Consider the following 17,254-nt stretch of genomic DNA (forward strand, 5'->3'; position numbering starts at 1 on the left):
TTGCTTCAGTCTCTGTTTCTCAGATGTTTTTTTAATATTTTTGCTTAGAACTATTTATTTAAAGATTATGGATTTTTTTTTTCATTTTAAACAATGAATTAATTGCCGGATACAGTGTACTGCGTAACCAATAATAAGCAGAAAAAAAATAGTTGTTCTGCGTAATACGGCACTTAAACAAGCCTGACACATGGAGACACTCTTGTAATTTATTTTCTAGAACATTGACTTTGAAACATGCAGCACTTATATTCATCTCATTAAATCATCCTCTTTTAGTCGCATTAATATACAGCTATGCTTTGCAAGATTTTGGACCAATAAGATTTCACTATGCCCAAAATAAAGCTCAACTGAAGCCAAGCAAAACTCGTTGCAACTTATGAACTTATACAATTTCACAGGTAGTAATGTACACTTGTTTATGTAAGTATATGTACTTAAGCTTCTGTAGCCGTTCTACAATCCTGTGAGAGCTAATTACAACGTTGTCAGATGTTTGGGAGCTTGTGAATGTAATATTTTGTTTTATAGGGGGCGCTGACACACGGGGACCGGCGAGCCACCGAATCCAGAGACCTGAGCCAGTACAACTTTGAGAACAAAGTAGGAGCATATTCTCCTTTATCAGCCAAACTATAATAGACTATTCTCTGTTCTACCATCTGGCTTTATCAGGGGGTTGTTTTAGTATAAAGCAGTAATCCACGTGAAGCCATGGTTTACAGTGAATTTATAACAGCTAACCGGTTGCCGAGCAACACACAGATGTAAACAAAGGTGTGTGTTTGTAGAGTAATGTACAACAGCTTCGAACGCAGCTCAACCAATCAGAATCAAGGACCAGAACTAACTGTTTTATAATAATATAATTACTATTATAGTATAGTACTATCATTCATATTTTTAATTGGCTTTTATTTTATTTTTATATTTTCAGTTTTCGTTTTAATCTTAGATTTTTGTTTTAGTAATTTCTTTGTCCTTTTATAAGTTTTATTTATTTTTTATTATTTTAGAACTAAGTCAAGCTAATTAAAAAAAAAAAAGTTATATCAGTTTTTTGTTTAATTTGAGCTTTATTTAATAGTTTTAGTTGACACTAACAAGACATTGGACTGGACATAACTATTATAGTGTTTATTCATATTTTTAATTGGCTTTAATTTTTATATTTTCAATTTTCGTTTTAATTTTAGATTGTTTTAGTAATTTCTTGTCCTTATTTATTTATTTTTTTATCTAAAAAGTTATTTTGATTATTTTATAACTAAGTCAGGTTAATTTTTTAAAACATTATCAGTTTTTTTGTTTAACTTGAGCTTTATTTCTATAACTGAAAAGTGCAATAGTTTTAAGCTTATTTAATAGTTTTAGTTAACACTAACAACAGATTGGACTGGACATAACCTCATTTGACTTAAGATTCATTTGATTGATGTATTCAAATCTCTGAATAAATGTATGAACTGCAATATGGTTCACAGTCGGATGAAATCTTTTCATGCTGATTCCCATATTACAAATATACCACAGTTCAGACACACAAAAACAACATAAAAAGGAATTGAACCGGTTTTTACCCTCTGTCTGTCTTAGTATGGCACCAAAGCGTTGGATAAGATCACTAAAGCCATCCTCGGGTACATCGACAACAAAGTCCCTCCACCGAAGGGCTACCCAGGAGGAGACATCATGTTCTTCAGAGGTAATGTCATCTGTTTCATAAATTAAATTGCATTACAAACGTCATTTTAACATATATTCACATAGATAACAGCTATTATAAATTACAACAACATTTCACAATTTATAGTGTATTTTTGATCAAATAAATGCAGCTCCTATGAGCATAAGATACTTAAAAAAAAAAAAAAATTAGCATGTACCTTTGTTAAAATATATCTAATGTAATTACATATTTCTAATAAATAGTCCTATTACTACTAAATAACTTTGATCGAGCACATGCAGATGAACATGACAGTGTAATGTGTGTGTGTGTGTGTGTACTGATTTAACATTGATATGTGTTTCAGATATGAAGAAAGGCATGATTGATGTGGGAATCTTCTGTAAGGAGCCGCGTCTGGGTCTGAATACAGAGAAAGGTGAATGTAATACAGAAACAACGCAAGGATCTGATTCACAAAGGCTGATTCACTACTCGTCTGTATTCCGTATGAATAAAGCAGCCAGACCTTTAATTGAGCAATTTATAAGTGACTATTTGAAATCTGAGGGTGCAAAGAAATCTAAATATTGAGAAATTTTTGGCTATTGTTATAAATATGGTTTAAACTGATCATGCATAATTCAAACCTGACTTTATAGAAGTGTGTTAAACACAAAATACACTGACAGCACTGTTGGATAATGCACATTTGTTCTGTTTTTGTCTTAAATATGTAATACCTGTCAGAAAAGTGCTTTAACTGATAGTTGCATCACATGCATTTACATGCAGAAATGTTTTTTTCTTCTTCTTGGATTTAAGTAAATTAAATGCAACTAATTTGCATCTGACCAAGTGGCTTATTGCCTCTTTCTGTCCTGCGTCCCAGACTGCTCCATCACTAAGTTTCTGAACCGTATTTTGGGTTTGGAGGTCCATCAGCAGAACTCCCTGTTCCAGTACTTCACAGATAACTTCGACTACCTGATCAACAAGGACAAAAAAGAGGGAAAATATGACATGGGGATACTGGGTGAGGAACATGAATGTGCACATTAGACTTATTTAGAGTTTAAAAGATTTTGAATGCATGGTAGTGCTGTTGTATTTGTCTTGATCTGGTATGTTGTCACAGCAGTAAGAGAAATATCGTCATGTTCTGTGTTTAGATCTTGCTCCTGGTAATGACGAGATTCATGAGGAGACACAGGAGAAGTTTTTAACTCCAGGAAACCCTCAGGAGGGTCAGGTCATCCTCTATAAGGTACCTGTGAGGAAAGGATGCCTTAAATTGATCAAAAGTGATAGTAAAGACATATATAATGTCACATTTCAAATAAATGCTGTTCTTTAAAATTGTCTGTTCACCAGAAAATCCAGAAAAAACACTTTCCGCACAAATATGAAGCAATTTTCAACATTGATGACAATCTGAAATGTTTCTTGAGCATATTAAAATGATGTTTTCTTATCATTTTGGCCACGTATGTAATTCGTCGGTTGTTTTAAATGTCGTGACACTGTGTTGTGTTTGTTTTCAGATCAGCGTGGATCGTGGGATGCACTGGAAGGAGGCTTGCAGTAAAGCAGAGAAACTCACTGGAGTCTATGAAGGCTTTTACCTCTCAAACAAGGTACACGACACACTGACGATAAATCATGCTTCCTATGTCTATCATCCAAAAGTTGAATTATGTGTTTGTGTGTTCAGCTGCGCGGGAGTCAGCCGTGTGTCCTGCTCGCCGAACAGGGTCGGGGTCGCAATCTCATTCTGTATAAACCCAACATCGGTAAACAAGCCCATCCTGAGAACCTGGACAACCTGCTGCTGAGATACTATAAGGTACAACACATGCAAAAGCCATCAGACACAGTCAGTTCCTTTAAACCCGTCCCTACGGCTCTCACACATGAAGATAATCAGGGGAGCACATAAGTGGGGCGCATGGACAACCCAAATAAAAAATGCAAGACTCAAGCAAACGATAAACACTATTGACAGCAATGATTATATGTTGCAATCAAACATGTAGCAAAATTTGGTAGTTTATGTTGTTTCAGGGTTGGCATCATCTGAGGTCCTCTTGAGGGGTTGGCATCATCTCTTCTCAGGTGTTCGATCTTCTCAGGTCTTTGTAAGGGTTGCACCAGTGTGTCATTTCATTCACTGACGCACTTCAATCAGCAGTGTTAAACCCGGAAGCGCACATACTTTCTTCCCGGCAACCCGCCAAAATAAAAGCTTGCTGATTTTGCATTTTATAAAATAATGAAAATTCATATATATATATATATATATATATAAGCAAATATTAGCATTTTATTTTTAAGTTTCCTATGAAATAAAAAGTGCTGTCAATCAATTAATCGCGATTAATTGCATCCAAAATAAAAAAAAATGTGTATATAATATATATATGCATGTTTGTACTGTGTATATTTATTATGTGTATATAAATGCAAGCGCATGCATGTATAAATTTAAGAAAAATGTGTTATGTTCATAAATTAAATATATTTTAAAATAATATAAATATATTCTGTGTGTGTGTGTGTGTTTATATGCACATAATAAATATACACAGTTACACACACATATATTTTGTAAACAAAAACTTTTTTTGCGATGCGATTTAATCACAATCCTTTGACAGCACTAAATATAATAAAATAAAAATACATTTATTTTAAAAAAATCATAGTATTATCACTCTTTATTATTATGTTTATTGATTTATAAACTAAATGTGCAATAATAATATTATTAGCCCTATAATTAATTTCTTTTTATAGATAATTGAATGTGTCACACTATGTGCAGTGTGAGGACCAAGCCAAATCTCGAAGTGATTTTATGAGAACCAGGCTGAGTATCTTATGTGCACCCCTGAATATAATGAGATTACAGATTTGTTCACAATTATTAAATCTACTTCATATCTCATTCAGTCTACTCGAAGACTGTGAATACAGATGTCTGACTGGCTGCTTTAAACACATAACTAGCTTGAAATACAGTATTGTAAAGATATCAAGTGTTATGATGAACTAAAAAAATCAAAAGGAGCCAGTTTTAGTGGTCCAGGTTCAGAAATGCAAAGCATGTTCTACAAGTGTTTTTCTTCCCGCTCTGAAGGTGACACCCGACGAAGCAGAGGATTTCTGGAAGAGTCAGTTTGACTTTTCGTTCACCAAATGCACGCATGCCAACTGGTGAGTGACCATTTGTGTCAGAGACTTTTTGGTTTTGGAAAATGTATTTCAGTTTGTGCTGGAAAAGCCCTCACGATTTTTCTTTGCTAGGTTTTTGTTGTAATTTGCACTAATAGCTTATTACAACTATAATACGACTCTGGGTTTGGGTCAATATTTGAGCAAGTACATAACCAGCCAGTGTTTAAAACTATCGCCTTACTTTAGCCCAGGTGTGTTTATGAAATGCATGTGATTTAAATTAAATTATATTCTAGTTTTAAATGTGCATTTGATTACAGATCCCTTTCTTTTAATGAAATTCAAATAGAGTGACAATTAGAGATTATACTGTACAGAAACTGAAATCTGCTTCATGCCAATACACCCAATGCTGATGTTGTTAACATGTGGAGATGACGAGTCGGTGTCCCCAACTTCATCTCTTAAACCGATAACAAAGAAAGCTCTAGACTCGTTTATCAATTAATTATTTAAATGTTAATACAGCCTCTTAATATTATTTTTCCCTGACACATTCATAATCATTATTTCTGTCGGTGCACTGTGGCAAGCTTTATGCATGTGCTTAAGTGCTTATTAGACTAATAATTAAAGGCTCATTATTATGATTTAAATGGTCTATTAATAAAAGTGCTATTATTTGAACGACTACTACTCGACCCATCTTTAGATGAGGGCAGCCCTAATAACAATAATTTACACACTTTGATGTGATATGAGCTTATCAATTGTTAGATTTAATCACCATTGGAAGTGCGATTTATTGCAGTTGGTCAGAACAAAAATGGACTTATAACTCGTTCAGATGACAATATCCGATGAAATGTCTTATTTGGCTAGAATCTGGATTCCAAAGTTAAGAATACAGTTTTAATTTTAGTTTTTTTTTTTTTTTTATGTTTACATTAAGCTTTAATTTGTATCTGAGTTTTAGTAGTCGTAATAAATGTAGTTGTTTTGGATTTGTTTCTCATAATTTTTTATACAATATTTTTTTATATTTCATATAATTTTATTTGGATGTTTTTAAGCCATTATTTCGATTATCGCAAACAAATTTCAGTTATTTAAAAAAAAAAATTTTTTTTTTTTTTTTTTTTTTTTTTAGCAATAGGGGAGTTTGTGTCATTTTATGTGATTTTAGTTGTTTTTATTTGTTTTCTTAATATTCATATATATCATTAATTTATATCTAAATTTTTGTATTTGCAATTTAATAATATAATCAATAACCTAAACTTATTACTTATTTATTAACTTATATCAATTTTTTTTTTTTTCTGGTTTATTTTCTCACACCTTTATGTATAGTATTTTTAGAATTCATATTTTATTTCGATGTATTTAAGCTTTAAGTTACCAAAGCTGATTTTCAATAGTTTGAGTTTTAAAGGTTGATATTAAGTTAACACTGCCAGAATGAGTGCTTTGTCTGCCTTGTCCAATCTTCAGCTTTGCTGCAAACAGGATGGAAGTCCGTGAAATTCCCATTGAAATGATTGATTGTCACTCACAGGATTCCACACGGTAACATTAAATGTAACCACAGCTTTAACAGTGTTGTGTGTGTGTGTGTGTGTTTGTGGTAGGAATGGTAAGTGTAAGATGATCGAGCAGGGCCAGGAGTGTTTTCTGGGGATGCGTCTCAGGCAGTATCACATGCTGTGTGGAGCGCTGCTGAGGGTCTGGAAACGAGTGTCTGACATCGTCTCAGACATCACCAACTCCAGCATCCTGCAGATCGTACGGCTCAAAACCAAACTGAACAGCAAGCAAGTCGGTGAGTTGACATATTGTTATCTGTTACTTCTCAATCCTGTTTCCTGGCAGAATAGTTATTGCATTGAATAGGGCTGCATGATAAATTGTATTTTAATCACCATAACCATTTTAAAGAAATTCAAACAATAAAGGGTGTTTTATTGCTCTTTAATATGACACATCAGTGTATTGAAAGATCAGTTTATATGCCTTTTCATCTTTGCAAAATTCATGAACTCAGAAAGTATTGTGTTTCAGTCGCAGAACACACAATTTCTTACGTTTAACTCCACCAAAATTAATCTACTCTCTGTGAAGGCTAGAAAGGAGACCGCTGTGGTAACTGGGTATATTTTCCAAGCCAATAATATAACGGGAAAACCACATGGCACCATAGTTTCATAATTTTAGAGTGCCGCAGTGACTGTCTTTTTGCATTAAAGGACCTGTCATAGTTTAATGGCTGGGAAGATTGCATGAAGCGATGCTCGGTTCGCTGCATTGAAAACAGATGTGTGCACGTGCATATACAGCTCCCAAGATTTTGTCCACAGAACGATAAGAGCACACGGTTTAACATATTATTTTATTATTTCACTCTCAGTATTTTAACTTAAGCGCTGTAAGCCATGCATACATCGCTGGACATGACAGATTGTTTGGTTTTGACTGTATGTCTGATTTTCTCTCCTCAAGAAGAAAATAACAACCTTGTGTGTGTTGTGTCTCAGGTATAAAAATCCCAGAGAGCTGCGTGTCTCGTGTGCGCGCTGAGCTCTCTCGGATGGACGGGGAGGTGAAGAAAGCGCGACTGGAGAGAGAGAGGTTCGCAAATGACCAGCGTCTGCGTCAACAGATGCTGGCCAAGATGATCAACGCCCGCAAGCTCATCGAAAATCCTCCACACCTGCTTCAGAACCGCCCTCACTTCCCACGATCCCTTCTGCCGCCTGCGGCGAAGCCAAAGAGCGAAGCCATCAGCGAAGTCCTGGATCTGACCATCAGCCCCTGCCCATCGCCGGACATCAAAACGCCTGCACCAGACCTAAACGGCATGTCGCTAAACGGGGGCATGCTAGGTGGAAGAGGACGCTCATGCGCGGCTGTCCCCGAGACATTCAACCTGGAAGATTTGATTTCCCAGGAGCAGCAGAGACACAGGCAGGTCGCGTTAACCCCAAACATGCGCATGTTGTCGTCGTCGCATGCCACTACGAACGTTTCGCAACAGCACGTTCCCACACTAAAGCAGAGTCATTCGTTTGGGGTTCTAACACAGCAGCAGCAACAGAGCGGCTCGCGTGCGATTTTATCGCAGATGCACCGAGGCCAAGACAAGTCGCTCATGCTGCAGCTTTTCATGCAAATGCAACAGCAACCTGGCATGTCGAAACAATCCCCGCACATTGCGCTGCACCCAAACAGTCAACACATGGCGCACACTTCAAACACACACTTGCTGTCGAAACAGCACGCGAACGAACATGCACAGTCGCAATCCTTTCAGTCGCAATCCCTGCCATCGCAACCCCAAGCCATACAATCGCATGCAACTCAGCCTACTACTACTACAGAAAGAACGAACGATGAGTTTGATTTCGACGACTTGGACTTCGGTTACCCCTCACCCGATTCGCAACTTCAATACCCGTTCACCTCACAAGCCCTGCCATCCTCGACTCCGCCCCCTCCTCCTTACTCCTCCTCCTTATTCGCATCAGCACCTACAAACTCCTCCCTCTCGGACTCTAGCTCCTCCTCCTCACACTTCACACCGTCATCCTCTTCCTCCGAACAGACGCATCTGTTACCAAACGGCCACAGCAGTATAGATGCCCTGGAGACGCTGGATCACATGATCCATGGACCGCCCTCGGATCACCGCCAGTCCGTCATCCAGTTCAAAACATTGGACTGGGATGCCACATAAAGACTCAAACACTCAGTCAAAAGTTTTTTGAGTTCTTTCAAACCCCCCCCTCAAGTCATTCTCAGTCCATAAGCTAAGAGTTGCGTTCGGTTCGTTGGCGATCAATGGGCACTTGGAATCAGTTTGGTTTTTGTTTGCCTTATTTGAAGCAATAGGTTTTTAACACCCACCATTTCATCACAGCAGACATTGAGGTAAAAGAGATGTTTATTTATTAAGATATTGGTGTATACTGTTTCATGTCCTAGGGAGTTTATTTTCGAATGAATGCCTTCTGTTAAATCAGTGCCTTTATCTCCTTTAGATGCAGTCTTGTGTGCGTATATATATATATATATATTTCTAGACAGAGTAGTGCTTTATTATTTATTTCCTCCGGCGTCTGTCTCCTTTACCTGGGTTTCTTCGTAGAGGGTGTTTGGACCCGATCGCATGATTCTGAAACTGCTGTTTGACCCCTTAACCCTGTGAATTTCTCATACTCCTCTTACATTTCAATAATCCGAACACAGTGAAAAATTCGTTCACGTTATAGCGAAGACGCCACTAAAGAGCAAATCGCTTTCTGCAGAATACTTTCTCAGGTATGGTATAGACTCATCACTGTCCAAACGAAAGATAATTTTATGAAATATAATGGATCTTTGGGAATCAATAATCAAATTATTTATTAGCAGACTTCAGTGTTTCCCACAGACTTACACTCTATGTGTGGCGGCACTTTACCTGGGGGAAATATATATGTATATAATGTAAATATAAAACCGCAGGCTTATTGAAAGTGCAAATTCATTCTCTGCCAGCAGGAGGCGCTTTAAAAGCGGCAGAAATAGCGGTTTCCCTGATAACGGCTGTAATCAAAGCAGTGCGCTAATGAACCCAGCTAATGAACGCTACTTTATCAGACATCATAGAAAAGATGAAATTAAATTGACAAAGCTTTTCTGAAGACAATCGGTTCCCTTCAAAAAAGATACATTCATATAAAAACACCCATGCCGTCTTTTGGTTTTGAAACGTGCCGAGCTCATGTTTATTCAACAAAGTCAAAGCCTTTTGGAAAATCTATTTAATAAATCAATATATGGGACACCTGAGACGTGGCAGAACTACTGGACCTCACGTTGAGAGCCGTGCGAGAGTGAGACGAAGCAATAAAAACCAAACAAATATTATTAAAATCAAATACTGCCCCATGAACAACTATAAGAATGCGATTCACTTTATATCTGTTCAGAAGTGATATTTTTGCATTGTGTTGAAGAATATTATATTTGTTAAGAGAATGAAACGGATTTGTTTGTTGGTTTGTATGTATGAGGTCAATGTTTTTCCTTTTGGTCTTGTATTCTCGTGTAGTTGGAAGCAAATGTATTGGCGTCTTTGCTATTGGTATTATTATTGTTATTAATACTATTATTATTGTTGCTATTTATATCCAAGGGACATTATTTGTAGAGGTAGTCTTTGTTATAATCACATGTAGAAGTTGAAACACTTTTCCAACGCCTTGTCAGGGTTTTATTTGATTTCTCCTGCTCCCAAAACACAGTCAAAGCCTGCAACCTGCCACCGAATGGAGCTGCACTGCCCTGCGCTGCTGTCTGCGTGTTACTTATTCCTTCACCCCAAAATGCAGTTTTCTGTTTAGGTTTGTGCGTCTAGTTTCCCATCGCACCAAAGTTTTCTGTGCAGTTTTTGCAGGCTCCGTACGGTCGTGCTTAATCTCAGGAAAAGTGGTGGGAAAGAATGCGCCGTCGCAGATAAAGACGCGTGATACTGACTACTGTATACTACACGCCTGGCTGCCGTATTCTAGACTTGAAGTTTATGAGAGAAAATGCGAATATAGGAATATTGCTTGTTTATTACTACAAGTTCTCTGCTTTTTTTTTTTTTTTTTGAGAATTTTTATGCAAGCAGTTTCGACTGGATTGGTTAAATATGAGGCTGTGTTCCCATGAGGCTGTGATTGGCTCCAGTTCCTCAGTTTAATAATTTTTGTGTGTGAAAACTTCAGATGTGTTTCTGCTCCTTTTGTCCTGACAACTTGCCAGAATTTACAGAAAATACAAAGAAATCACAAATGAACACTTTAATAATAAAAACGAAACATTTATTAAAACTGCTACTGATTGTATGTACTGTTGTTTGCTGTTGATATTATATATTATGAATATTTCCAGTTAGAATTCTGTTCAGCACTTTTACTTTGAGCTTCTTTGTTTTATCCCGATATTTATGAGTTTAGATGTAACTGTAAATAGTGTAAACAAATGTGCCTTTTGACTCATTCTCAACGTTTTCTACATTTAACAGAAGGAATATATTGTACTGCAATATCATTTTTAGCAAAAAAAATAAAATTTTAAGAGTTTGTTCAAGATGTTCCAGTTCAGTCAGTTTTGTTTCTAGAAGCATCCATATAAAAAATGACGCCTGCTCTGAGCCACCATAGCCTCAGCATCAAAATATAGTTATCTTTGCTATGTAAGGAAACTAAATGCCACTTCAAAAGCACTTCCACACCACCTTTGTGGTTTTAAATTTGGCATAGATGCCATCTCTGAGCAGCATCTTTACATTTAGTCATTTAGCTGAAGCTTTTATTCAAAGCAAAATGGTGCAAGCTGGCCTGGAAGACGAGAAGCAGACATTGTCTAAACAAGAGTGGAGCAGAAAGTATCAGTAGCACTGTTAACTTCAAGAGATGATAACTGTTCACAGTGTTCAGGGGAAGGAAGCGACGACGAAACCAAAGCAGATAGTCGTGAGAGTGAGAGTATACGTCAAAAAGTGTCATGTGTTGGCTCAGGAAATGATGTCGTTGCATCATAAAGACATCTCCTGTAAAAATGCCAGTTCTGAAGTGCTTCTGCGCCTCCTTTGCAATGTAAACTTGGCATAGGTGTGTTTTCAGGGGAATAGGTGAGGCGCTAAACAAGAAATACCATGGAATGTGAATATACATCTGCTCAAGTCAAAGCTGCCAGCTCAAAATAAAGTGTAGAGACACAATGCTGGATCAAAACCAGACTAAAGTATTCCTGCTCAGCTTGTAGTATTAAAACATACAGTCTGTGTAAAGACACCTAGTGTTTGTTGCATTATAAATTTGACAAAGGTGTGGTTTTGTTAGTGAGGTGCTAATCAAGAAATACTATATTAATACCAGAATGTGAACATGTTCTGTGTCTGCCCATAATAAGGTGTAAAGGTGAAATGCTGCATAAAAGCCAGACTAAGTATTCCAGTTCAGCCCCTAGTCCAGTGGTTCTCAAACTTTTTCAGGAGAAGGCCCCCTTGAGTAGGGTGAAACCTTTTGTGGTCCCCCAAAAGAAAACTCATGACGAAAAGATCCTCAAACTGACAATTTTACTTACAAATTTTAGATTGTACCAAAAACAAATGAATTTGTACAATGCTGGAACAATAATTCTGTTTGTAGCCTTATGTCTCTGATGTTGAATATACAAAAATTGTTAAATTCTACATTTCATAAAATATAACAAATAGTTTTGACAGTTAACAATAATGTTGTCTGAAAAGTGCAACAACATTTTTGAATACTGAACAGTAATTTATGATGTCCATATAGTAGAAGATACTGAAAAATTAATTTACGTATGATTGTAAAAAAGTGCATTAAACTTCTTACATTTTAATGTAGTAAATGACAGTGGCTCAAGTTCGGTTTGCAATTTGAACAGCAATCTGTTTTTTCGGCAATATTTTCAGATAATATTCATATTTTTAATATTTCAGAAACATAAAAAAAAATCTACTCTACTTAAAGAAATAGTTTTTCAATATAGAAGACATACAATATTATACAAGTTTTACAATATAAAACAAATCTTGCATTGCAGACACATCAATTTAGTAACAGCTAGTAACTCAGTGGGAAGGGTGAGACTGTCTTTTTTTGCAGAGCTTATCAATTCTGGGTGTTATTGGGGACAGGCAAACTCTCAAGTCATCTTCCACATTAAGCCGTGCCCTGTATTTGGTCTTTATTGCCATCATGGCTGAGAAAGATGTCTCACAAAGGTATGTTGTTGGGAAAGGCAGCAATATTCTCATGGCCTGAAGAGCAACCTCCTTGTACTCCTTTTCAACTGTGGGCCAAAATTCTGCTGGGCCCTGCTGATTAAATTTCATCCTGAGAGTACGATCACTGGACAGTTCCAAAAGTTCATCTTCAGCCTTTCCACTGAGGCCACTGGCCATCACATCACAAGAAAAGGGATCTCGAACCCAGTCATATTTCTCCATGTCAATGTCTGTGAAGTAGCGACTGAAATGTTCATTCAGTGAGGTGAGGTGACTGGTAATGGTGTTGAGCATGAAGTCCACTGCCATGCAATTTGTATCCAAAAATTCAGATAGATTTGGAAACATGTCGGTGATGCCTCTTTGTAGTTTACGCACCCACAGGTCAATTTTTCTCCTGAATGCATTTATTTTGTCACTTGCCTCCAGTATTGTGGAATAACATCCCTGAATGGACAGATTCAGTCCATTGAGACTACTGAAAATGTCTGCAAGGTATGCTAGTTTTGCCATCCACTGTTGGTCAGAAAAAAACAGTTCTAGATCGGGTTTATGTTCTTTCAAAAAATCCTGAAGCTCACGTCTGAGTTCAAACACTCGCTCTAAAACCCTTCCACGTGAGAGCCACCGCACCTCTGAATGGAACAGTAGCCGATCATGAGCTGCTCCCATCTCTGTACATAGTTTTGCGAAGAGACGTGACTTCAGCGGTCTTGACTTCACGAAGTTGACAGCCGCTACTACTACTTCCAACACATCATGCAGCTCGGGTGCCATTAACTTCGATGCAAGTGCTTGACGATGAAGCATACAGTGAGTGGCTGCGATCTTTGGATTTATGGCTTGAATTCGGGTGACAACTCCACTCTTGTGCCCGCATACAGACACGCATTTTTCCCAGCTCAGATTTTCTTCTACCATAAAAGTGTCCAACATTTTGAAAATTTCCTCACCTGTGGCTCTCCCCTCGAGTTCTTTTGAAAATAAAAAATCTTCCATAATTTTACTGTCCCATACATATCGAACGTACACTAATACCTGCGCAGCACTACTAACGTCAGTGCATTCATCAAGCTGAAGCGCGAACTGCTCACACGATCGTAATCTTTCGGTCAGTTGAGATTTTACATCAGAAGAGATGTCTTTGATCCGCCTGCTTACTGTATCGTTGGACAGCGGTGTGGATTTAATCTTATTCGCGGCCTCCTCCCCGACCATCACTCGGCACATATCCACTGCTGCTGGAAGTATTAATTCTTCTCCGATTGTGTGAGGCTTTTTACATTTGGCTATTCGCAGGGCTGCAAGATACGATGCTTGCTGTGCTTTCTCAGGTATTGTCGTGATGTTAGTCAGTCGTACCTTTTGCTTGACGTATTCTTCTTTCTTTCTCTGAAAAAATTCCTTACTTTTATTTGCATGCTCCGGATGAATTGTTGTGAGATGTCGGTTGAGTTTATATGGTTTCAGTGCTTCAACGGATAAAATCTTCAAGCACAGTGTGCACTGTGGTCTGCCGTCACTATGTTCCATAAAGCCATATTTTATGTACGAGTCGTCAAATTTACGCAGTTTCGTTTTTTTCACGCTGGGCTCTTCTGTTGTGACCTTTTCAGCTGAGACACTGCATCCTCTATCTAAAAACGTGTCCATTTTAAATAGTCATGGCATTTATCGGCGTGTTCATGTCATTGTGTTCACTAGTACCTCAACGGTTTGGTGACGTTTCAGCATAATGTGCTGTGTATAATTGATATTATTTTTACAATATTTTTTTTTTTTTTCATAGTTCACATAGGACAATCCTAACTTGCGTACAGGTAAAATAATTTTTAAAAATAATTTCATATTCTAGAATTTCTTTGCGGCCCCCCTAGCGCCATCTAGTGGCCCCCAGTTTGAGAACCGCTGCCCTAGTCTGATGTAATGAGATGCATTTAACAAACTCTGTGTAAAAACGCCTGAATGCCAAAAACACTTCAGTTGCCACCTTTGCAGCATAAGTTCGGTATTGGAGTATCTAGAATATCAATTTGCATGAATATTTCCATGAAATTAATTTTAATTAATGCACATTTTTGTTTTAATTAAAATAACATTTTAATTTAAATTGATACAAATTATTTTATTGACTAAACCGTTTAGAGCCGTCATATGACAATTTCAACTGTGAAAATATATTGCATAAGTATTTTCTGAATTATGAAGTGGAAAAATAAATAAACGAGATTTTATTTATTTTCCAAAATTCCCTCTGTAAAAACATTTGAGACTAATGTATGACCAAGGACCATAAAACCAGTCATAAGTGTCAATTTACTGAAATTGAGAATTATACGTCACCTGATATATATATATATATATATATATATATATAAAAGCTGATTTAATCTTGAGCTTGAGACGGGCGGGCGCTGCAGCAGGAAGAGAAGGCGTGCACGCGGCGCGCGGGAGCGAGCGAGCAACTGAACTATGATGATGATGATGGGGAAGTAGCGTTAACGTCAACTGTCAGTCGCCTGAGGAGACATTTTCACAACTTTTCGGCTCATTCCTAAAGTTTTAGTGCGATTTCAGTGAAGTGGAGCGAACGGCGTGAACATGTTCTCTCGAAAGAAGAAGGAGCCGACAAATAAAGCGTCCTCACCCTCCAAAAAGAGCAACTCTGCGCAAAACCCTTCGGTAAGAGACCAACGGCTCTTCTGAGGAAAACTCAAATCCGAGTTCAATTAAGAGATAGGTAGATTAAACTACTGTAAACGTTTTTAAGAGAGAAAACATGTTTAATCTCCCAGAAAACTTGCGCGTTTAAAATATTTGCTTTTTTTTAAACGCTTAACAGATGGTTTCTCATTCATCCTGTTGATTTCCTCAAGTAACTTAACATTACGTTAGTTCACAACAGAGTTATGTTTGAAAGAGTACATGTATAGAGTACATATACATATATGTATGTCTTTATTCTGTATAGAATTGTGCATGTTTGGGAGGTGCGATTCATTTGTAACGAATTAGTGTGTTCGGAAGAATCATTTCAGTGAATCGGTTCACACCAGTCTAGTGATTGACCGCGAACACGTTGTGATTCGAATGAATCATTTAAAAGATTGGCTCAAAGGAGCGAGTTTTTTCAATAGTGTATTCGAAGTGTAATTAATTAATTGTTTAATGGTGCACGTGGTTGATCAGCATTGCTGTAAAACTGACACTGGTGAACAGTGTCTGTTGAAGAACATTAAAGGAGTACGTCTTGCTCTTTGTTTCGCAAACAATACCAGAAATAAAGAGAGGAAGTCATGCAAGAGTCATATCAGAACAAGCAGCAGTTTGGAGGAAACAAGAATAGAATAGGAGTTAACATAGAAGGGCTTCACTTTTACTGTTAACAGTTCAAGCACTGGATCTGAAGAACCTGTAATTACTTTCTTGAATCTCCATGGAACCGTACTCGAGAAACCCGAACAATTAAAAATGGTTCTTGATAATAAGAGAACCTAAAGGGGTAGTACTCACTAAGGGACAGTATTCAGATTCACTGTCAGTCCAAAACTCAATTTCAATTTCTCTTTGGAGTGTTATAAGCTCTTGGTGCATAAAGAAGACGACCCCTCATTTAAACACTCCCCCACATATCTACATCACGTTGTGGGAATATTTGCATAACGCCGCCCAAATGTTCACGCAAAGAAAGGAGGAGAAACTTTTACTCGAACGCAATGCATAAAAACACAGTATAAGTCATTATAATCAGTCATTATGTCCCCACTGGATGAAACAAATGCCTCGTTTATAATGGGTTTTATTGGTTTTGTCTGTGTCGGGACACGGCATCACAGTATGTTAAAGGGCATAACATTACCATCATACGGTTGAGGTATTCGGCCAATCACAACACACTGGATAGCTGGCCAATCAGAGCACACCTTGGTTTTCAGAACGATGAGTTTTGTAAAAATCAACGTGTTTCAGAAAGGCGTGGCATAGAGGAGAAACAATAATGTACATTATATGGAAAATAAAGTGAACCTTAAACTTCATAATCACATTGCATTGCACCAAATACACCAAATAACGTTCTTTTTAGCAACATCATGTGACCCCTTTAATAATATAATTCCAGTAGTTATAAATAAGTCTATTCATAATCACCAAATAATTAGTTTCTTACCGACATAAAGTAGGTAATATTAAAAGTGAAAATAAATAAATATATATAAAAAATGACAAACACACAGTTAAACCTTAACTTTAAATATTAAAGTGTTGTTAATTAAATAAATAGCATTAATTCTATTTTAAAACTTATTCAAAATAGTAATAAAAACCATAATAGTATCTAGATGAGACTTAAAATAACACTGATTCATTTAGGTTTTTTGTTTTGATGCTGATTTGAATTTCTGACACTCTGGGTTTGTCATAAAATAGCGTTTGCTCCTGTTATGTAATGTAATAAAACAGACGACATTTGGATTAGTTTTCAATTTGACTCCATATTCATCACACTAGGATTTCCCATGTATCATTAAACCGGTTCGTAATATCCATCTCCATAATCATCCATCATTCACACTCCATCCCTCTCTTTCCATCCCATGTTAAACCCAGTTGTCCATCCT

General features: G+C 37.0%; 1 protein-coding gene across 5 annotated transcripts in view; it reads left to right on the top strand.

The window, feature by feature from the left end:
• Window positions 1-10,966, top strand: part of LOC132095969 (protein strawberry notch homolog 2-like) — a 36,404-nt gene extending 25,438 nt beyond the window's left edge. For all 5 annotated transcript variants that reach the window (XM_059501069.1, XM_059501068.1, XM_059501070.1 and 2 more), the window contains 10 exons: window positions 535-606; window positions 1,600-1,708; window positions 2,040-2,111; window positions 2,565-2,708; window positions 2,845-2,939; window positions 3,217-3,309; window positions 3,387-3,518; window positions 4,812-4,888; window positions 6,481-6,671; window positions 7,384-10,966. In XM_059501069.1, coding sequence (XP_059357052.1) covers window positions 535-606; window positions 1,600-1,708; window positions 2,040-2,111; window positions 2,565-2,708; window positions 2,845-2,939; window positions 3,217-3,309; window positions 3,387-3,518; window positions 4,812-4,888; window positions 6,481-6,671; window positions 7,384-8,582 — 2,184 coding nt within the window. In that variant the 3' untranslated portion in view covers window positions 8,583-10,966. The remainder of the gene's footprint in view (window positions 1-534; window positions 607-1,599; window positions 1,709-2,039; window positions 2,112-2,564; window positions 2,709-2,844; window positions 2,940-3,216; window positions 3,310-3,386; window positions 3,519-4,811; window positions 4,889-6,480; window positions 6,672-7,383) is intronic.
• Window positions 10,967-17,254: the final 6,288 nt, after the last annotated feature.

The sequence above is a fragment of the Carassius carassius genome, chromosome 20, assembly GCF_963082965.1.
Source record: "Carassius carassius chromosome 20, fCarCar2.1, whole genome shotgun sequence".
Taxonomy (NCBI): Eukaryota; Metazoa; Chordata; class Actinopteri; order Cypriniformes; family Cyprinidae; genus Carassius; species Carassius carassius.